This window comes from Pristis pectinata, chromosome 9 (genome assembly GCF_009764475.1).
Source record: "Pristis pectinata isolate sPriPec2 chromosome 9, sPriPec2.1.pri, whole genome shotgun sequence".
NCBI classification, from domain to species: Eukaryota; Metazoa; Chordata; class Chondrichthyes; order Rhinopristiformes; family Pristidae; genus Pristis; species Pristis pectinata.
In genome coordinates, this window is record NC_067413.1 from 100,122,661 (window position 1) to 100,130,457 (window position 7,797).

At 38.4% G+C, this 7,797-nt stretch overlaps 1 protein-coding gene across 7 annotated transcripts in view; it reads left to right on the top strand.

The window, feature by feature from the left end:
* The window catches only part of ints8 (integrator complex subunit 8), a 65,294-nt gene extending 57,548 nt beyond the window's left edge, over window positions 1–7,746 (top strand). For 6 of the 7 annotated variants that reach the window (XM_052023209.1, XM_052023211.1, XM_052023210.1 and 3 more), the window contains 6 exons: window positions 2,045–2,148; window positions 3,272–3,322; window positions 4,287–4,360; window positions 5,441–5,505; window positions 6,102–6,145; window positions 7,216–7,746. In XM_052023209.1, the coding sequence (XP_051879169.1) occupies window positions 2,045–2,148; window positions 3,272–3,322; window positions 4,287–4,360; window positions 5,441–5,505; window positions 6,102–6,145; window positions 7,216–7,332 (455 nt within the window). In that variant the 3' untranslated portion in view covers window positions 7,333–7,746. The remainder of the gene's footprint in view (window positions 1–2,044; window positions 2,149–3,271; window positions 3,323–4,286; window positions 4,361–5,440; window positions 5,506–6,101; window positions 6,146–7,215) is intronic. The other variant, XR_007956898.1, reaches the window with a different exon arrangement.
* Window positions 7,747–7,797: the final 51 nt, after the last annotated feature.

Sequence of the window (7,797 nt, forward strand, 5' to 3'; positions counted from 1 at the left end):
CCACTCACTGATCTCCTATTCCTTGGATATTTTCTCGACTTTTTACACCTCTCCAAATGCATTACCTAACACTCCTCTGGATTAAATTCTTTTCTGCTCACCACTATCTGCCTGCAGTCTACAACTTTCTTCTTTGCTGTCAGCCATGCAGTCAGATTTTGTATAATCTGCAAACCTCTATCATGCTCCCTACATGTGTGTTTAAATCATTAATGTATATTGTAGGAAGCTGTACACAACTGGTAGGAGCCTTCCTGTTGCAAAACCATTATCCCTGTTTTTCTCTCTCTGAGCCAATTTTGGATCCAGTTTGTCACTCTTCTGTAGATCCCATGAACGTTTACCCTTCTTGTCCAGCCTGCCAGATGGAATCTTGTCAAAAGTCTTGTTAAAATCCATGTAGATTATATCAGAAACTCACCTTTGCTAGCTCCTCAAAAAATTCTGTCAATTTAGTCAGTCCAATCTTTCCTTAACAATCCAGTCTGACTGCCGTTCATTAGTCTATGCCTTTCTAAATGAAGATTTGTATTGTCCCTTAGAATGGATTCCATTAATTTGCGTATTATCAAAGTTAAACTAGCTGACCTGTAATTGCTTGGTTAATGCCTCCTCTCCCCTTTGGAACAACGGTGTTGTTAGCTACCCTTGCACCATTCCTGGAGCCCTGACAAAATGACACTTAGTGCAACACAACTTGAGACCATAGAAGCCATTGTCTTTGGTTGCAGTCTAATATTAATGACTCTTAAACTGAAGATAACTTCACGGTATTTCAGTGTCCAATTTGTCTGTGACCCCTCTTTAGCCGTGTCCCACCCTAACTGTTAAGTCGTTAACTTCTTTAACTGTTAAGCTCTTTTTCCTTCCAAATTGTTCGTCTTTTAACACTAGTTTTCTCCACATTTCCCTTTGGGCTACTACTAGTAGCAACATTTCCAGCTGTATTAGTTCAACGCAGCATTTTACCCTTTTAATAGTTTTATCATTGACCAAATTGCACCTAATTCCTTTTTGATTTACCTATTGATTGGACCTTTTTGTTGGACCAATAATTGTTGGACCTTTGCAATAATTAGGAATGGAACCAAGCTAAATATCTGAAACAATATCATAATACCCCGTTATCTGGTTGTTAACAATGTGTGTCTCTCTATAATGTTTTTAGGTAGATAAGATTGATTTGTTATTTATTTTCATATCTTCTCTAAAGTTTTTAAATAGAAATTAAGGTTATACCTGTGAAAAAGCAGTTTTTAGAACTTCTTTTTCCAGCCAATTGAAAGCCTAAATTTGGTAAGTCAGCACTCACAGGTACTTCTGCTATAACACGACGGTTGGATTCCTAAGAAACCTCGTGTTATATAAAAAGACACATTATAAAAACAATTGTGTCAATGGGAAAAAGGGGGTTAGGGCTAGAGTTTCGGACTCACAATAACAAAGTTATTTTTCCCACAGGATTTTCAAAAATAATGTGTTTTTAACAGCTATAAATTTATTTTGTTAATGCAAGCTAAAAATACTAAAGGCCGTATGTAACATTGTTAAATAGAGTATTGTTGCACGGATATCAATAGATATCTGTGCAACAATATCTATTGCTTGTCAATTTCTAATGGCTTCCTGTGGTGAAAATAGCAGCCTGTATTCTTAATGGAGTCAGATCACTGTGGGGAGGTTTCATGGAAACAGTTTCTTTGTCCAAGATATCTCTCCCTGCTTGTCAATTTCCAAAGTAACTCTTAGGTGCTTTTCGAGTTCCCATCCAATTTGCATTATGGAAACACATGTTATAGCAGATCTACCCATACAGAGTTCAATTAATCTATGTTTAATAAAAATTCTATTGGCAATCCCCAGACCCTGACGGTGCCGAAATGAAAGAAATTTTGTATAAATTGCTTGAAGGTTTAAAACTATAAACTTCCATAAGATATATTTAGCTCCTTTATGACTCTACTGTTATAGATATCATAGAAAGTATTTGTTGCAACATGTATTGCTCTACTTTATATATGATTGTGGGATTTTTATTTTCTAGCAACCAACCAGTTTTCTGCAGCCCTGCACTTCTACCTCCAAGCTGGTGCCATTTGTTCAGACTTCTTCAATAAGTGTGTTCCATCCGATGTGTACACCGACATGGTAAGGGAGAACAGGAAAGGTTGGAGTCGATGTAAATCCCCTGTGGAGTTTTATTTTTTGTTGTGCTTTGCTCCAAGTTTCCAGACTCTGATACACTCGCACTGCCATCTTTCTGACCTTGTTCTCCTACACCGTTCCAACAAAATTCAAAGCCACCCTGAGGAACAGCATGGCATCGTTCAGCTAAGCATTTTGCATCCTTGTGTGTCTGACATTAAGTTCAACAAGTTCTGAATGTGAGCACCACTGTTTTTGGGTTTTAGCTGGCAGCCTCTGTAAATGGTTGCCGTTTGCCTCTGCTGTCCACTGATGTTGTTCCTTCACTTGGCCTCTTGTAATCGGCACTTTTGTCATTTATTCTCCCTTTCACTCAAACCTACCGTTTTATTTTTCCGGATCCTCTCCAGTCATACGTCATGAAAACAGGCCCTTCAACCCACTGATTATGCTGACCGTCAGGTACCCATTTTATTCTCCCCATGTTCCCATCAGTTCTTGCCAGATTCACCACCATGACTGGATTCGCTCACACACACTAGGGATCACTTACAGCGACCAGTTAACCACCCAGCCCACTCGCCTTCCTCACGTGGGAGGAAACCAGGCCTATTTAAAAACTTTTGCATTTCAGCTTCTGAAAGGAAGTTGATCAGCCTTGAATGTTAACTCGCCATATCCACTACCTGATCCACTGGGTATAGGATAAGATGATTTCTTTATTAGTCACATGTACATCGAAACACACAGTGAAATGCATCTTTTGCGTAGGGTGTCCTGGGGGACAGCCCGCAAGTGTCACCACGCTTCTGGCACCAACATAGCATGCCCACAACCCGTACGTGTTTGGAATGTGGGAGGAAACCGGAGCACCCGGAAGAAACCCACGCAGACACAGGAAGAACGTACAAGCTCCTTACAGACAGCGGCCGGAGCTGAACCTGGGTCGCTGGCACTGTAATAGCGTTATGCTAACTGCTACATTACCGTGCCTGCATCATTTTCTGTTTTTCAAATTTCCAGCGCTCGTGGTAAAACAAAATTTTAAAGTGAAAGAATAACCAATAAGGCACAAAGTTATGAGCTGTACAGTTATCTAATTGTTGTTGCATTGATTTTCTTTAAGGTGCTGAAGAGAATGATCAAATGTTGTTCAATGTTAAATTGCCACACGCAAGTAAGTAGAAAATGTTCAGTAGTGTTTGTTTTATTTTAAGCTCTATCATGGATCATCTGTTAGTAAAATTCTAAACCTCTCTGTAGAAGGTGAAATGAAGTGAGGACTAAGAGATGGGAATGAAGTCTGGCTCAAATGTTACCTATGGAGACCCACCTGAAACTAACAGTTACCAGTGGGAATACGGCATTACTGAATTACTCTATGTTGTCCTTCATTCCATACTCTTTCCTTTAATATCTTGCTTCATTCTCATGCACTTTTTAAAAAAAAAATGCATGTTAGTACAAGGCTGTTCCATGCATATTCTTCTGATTTATCCTTGGTAGCTCTGAGGTGATATTTGAAAAAGCAGTTCAGTTTTGCCAGTAATACCGTTGTCTCAATCTTGATTATGGTCTTAAACATTGGACCTCGGTGTGTGTAACCACGAGCATAACTTTGATCAAACCACTGAATATTCAGGGGTGAAGTTTGAAATATTATATTCTCGGGGATTTTGGTACAAGCCATTGGATTACTAATCCAGTGCCAACCAGATCATTTGGCCAACTGAAATGAGTCTGGGGATAGTTTTGTTTTACAGCTTCATTTTCATTAAAATCTTTAAGATGGTTTGACTTCAACTGATCATGTGTCAAAAGAGGTCATTTATATCTCATCTTTCCATGTCTAATTAAAATTGTGGTCACAAAAGTGAAAGAATATGTGATGATGCATTTAATTGCACAGTGTTTTACAATAAGATAAGATTTCTTTATTAGTCATATGTACATCGAAACACACAGTGAAATGCATCTTTTTGTGCAGTGTTCTGGGGGGCAGCCCGCAAGTGTCACCATGCTTCCGGCACCAACATAGCATGCCCACAACTTCCTAACCCGTGCGTCTTTGGTGCAAATCAGTTCCAGTGATTTCAGTTTTAAATGACAAACCTTTTGAAACTGGCTTGCTTTTTGACTAGGTGGCAATATTGTGTCAGTTCCTCAGAGAGGTAGATTATATGACTGCTTTCAAGGCTTTACAAGAACAAAACAGGTACAATTTTATTTTAAAAAAACATCCAAACAAAATACTGCAGGTGCTTGAAATCTGGAATTAAGACAGAAAATGCTGGAATCATTTGGATCAGGCATCTGTGGAGAGATCAGATTGAAACAGATTTCAGATCGATGATGTTTCATCAGAACATGGAAAAGTTGGAACAAGTTTTAAATTGCAGACAAAGTGAGGAAAGTTAAACAAAAGTGATAGGGCAGAGACCAGGAGAGAGTGAATTTTACACCCTTATTCAAAGAAGGGTGTACAGGTGAAGCGAGCAGTGGGCCAGTCAGCTTGACCTTGCTGGTGGGAAAAGTTCCGGAAACAATAATAAAGATAAAATTAGCAGTAACTTGAGCCAAGTGTGGATTGATTAGAGAAAACTAGCATAGATTTATTAAAGACAAATTGTGTTTAACTAATTTGATAGGTTTTTGATAAGATTTATGAGTCACATGTACATCGAAACACACAATGAGATGCATCTTTTGCGTAGAGTGTTCTGGGGGCAGCCCACAAGTGTCGCCACACTTCTGGCGCCAACATAGCATGCCCACAACTTCCTAACCTGTACGTCTTTGGAATGTGGGAGGAAACCAGAGCACCCGGAGGAAACCCATGCAGACACGGGGAGAACGTACAAACTCCTTACAGACAGCGGCCAGAATTGAACCCAGGTCGCTGGCGCTGTAATAGTGTTACACTAACCGCTACACTGCCGTGAGGTAATAGGATTAATGGGAGAAATGTGGTGGATGCAGTGTCTGTATATATGCATTTCCAAAAGCCATTCAGTAAGATACAACATGAGAGGTTTGTGATCGATTGCAACCTGAGTTATAGATGGTGAGTGAACATAAATTCTGAAGTCTTCAGTCTGAAATGTTGATGGTTTCTTTCCGCAGATACCACCTGATCAGTATTTTCTGTTTTAATTCGGACTTCTAGCAACTGCAGTCTTTGATTTTTATTTTCTTTCATGTTGGAGCATATTTCTCAGAATGTGGAAGTACCTGCCAATATTCAAGATGGGAATGGTGCATGTAAATTTCCTAACTTTTTTATTTGTAATTTCAGTCACGATGCAATGGATTCCTACTATGATTACATCTGGGACATCACCATCTTGGAGTACTTGACACGTATCCTTTTCTACATTTGTGCTGGTGTAATTATTTTGTGACATTACTGAGTGTTTTATAATCTAGTGGAACAGCCTTTGCCACCACCTGTTCAGGGATATTATGTACTTTGTCTATCCTTAACCAGGTTTTTTATGGTGTCTTTTCTTTTGGATGTGTTTGCTGCTACTCTTAAGAGGGATGTGTGTGGAGGATTATTGTCCCAAAAATTCTCTATGTCCACTCGGTCTCTCTTGCTTCAAATGTTGCCGGTCACAATAGAGCAGTCGGCCCAGGTGCTTTATAAAATCCACCATCTAGTCAGTCAGTAAGGGCTGGATAAGGGACTCTTCTCATGTCCTAAATAGTATTGAACTGTCAACCTAAATCGCTTAATTTTAAAAATGTAACTGTCGCTTCTGTGTGGCTTGACCATAGAATACTTTGGGTCACTTTGATAACATAATAAGTGCTGTGAGAACACTTGAATTGGCTTTCATTTACCTGTTGACAGAAGGGGTTTGGAATTGTATAGCTGCAAAAAAAAAGTCCACAAAATTATGTTTAGTAAGAAATGAAATGCATCAAATGCAAAATTTTCTTGACAGATTTTGTAGACATCCATCACAAAAGAGGGGAAACTGACAAACGCCAAATAGCAGTAAGTTGAGAATTGTGGTGCTTTGGATTCCTTTTTATACACTTGCAATGGGTGGAGAAATTACACTGCAACTTGCTGGTTACATCTATGGATGTCGCGTGACAATGTTGTAATTACAGAACTGGTTTGTTCTGTAACTGATGTAGTCTGAATGCCTATGCTTTGTGTGAATCCCCATATATATTCACTCAAGGTGGAAGGGCTTGTTATTATTTTTATAAAAACTAGATTAAGGAGCAGCATTGTAATGACTGTATGTCATCAACCTTGGCAAGCTAGTGGATAGTATGGTGCTTGTAATTCACTTTCGGATGTAGATCATTTGCCAAAATCACTATAAGAAGTATTATAAATGGAGCTCAGTGCAAATACATGAAGTGATACATGTTAAGAAGAGCAACACAAAATTACAAGAGTGAGTCCTGATTTCTGAACATTGTGAGGAAAGACCATGGTGCTCAGATACATCAATGTGCAGTCACTTTTTTCTTTAAATAGGTTGAGGTGTAAAATGTTATAAAATAAAGAGGTCATACCAAAATTTTTCCTGAAATCACTAATTCTAGAATTTATGGATGGCCAGTGTGCAAAATAGAAAATGTTGTGCATAAGGTATGCTTAGGCCTGGTTTATATCTTGCTCAGTGTTAGTCCTTTATACTAGTTCTTCCCCTGCCCTAATTCATTCATTATGGCACCAATGTTTATTTTCATTAAATTACCCAAGAATTCCTCACAGGACACTACCCCAGGATTAATAATGAAAAATTTCTTGTGGAACACTCAGGCATCATGAAATGGAATATGCTGCCAGAGATTGTTGTTGAGGCAAGTGCACTAACATTTAAAAATTTGAATAAGTACATGGATATGAAAGGTCTAGTGATAGGGGCCCATGAGGAGCAGAAGCAGGCCAGCTGGCCTGTTGAGCCTGCTCTGCCATTCAGTAAGATCATGGATATGTTCACCTGTAGGGCCCATTTCCAGACTGTATTACTCTATTTAAATGACTTGTGTAATTTATCATGTTCCATTTTGCTACAGTACATAATTTTTTTAAATCTTTCCTAGATCAAAGCAATTGGACAATCAGAGCTCAACTCTAGTAATCCTGAAGAGGTTTTGCAGCTAGCAGCTCAGAAGAGGAAAAAGAAGTTCCTGCAAGCCATGGCAAAACTTTACTTTTAACCATTATTAGCTGCAAACCTTTGAAACAAGTTATTCAGGGACACTTCTCCCTGTATTCATAAATAGTTAAAATATTTGACTGGTTAAATGTATTACACTGCTTGTGGTCATTTTGAAGCACATTGAGCAGTCTGATTTTTGTAGTGTTTCATAAGATAAATGTGAAAAATGCAAATTACAGCTGTTTCAATTTTCAAATTTAATTTCACAGCACCTAATTTCATAGTACTAGTCTTAACAGCTGGGTATCAAAGATACTCCACCAGTTCATAGCTTACACTTTCAATGTCATATTCTTAGATCATTGGAAATTGTATTTTGTATAGTCAGATAGCTGTCTTAATAGCTAATTCTGTACATTTTTACAATGCTATTTACAGTAATACATTAAATTCATGTTCTTTGGCAGTGAGATTTTTTGTTGTTTAGCTGGATGATGAAGCTACATCTTAATATACACGGTCC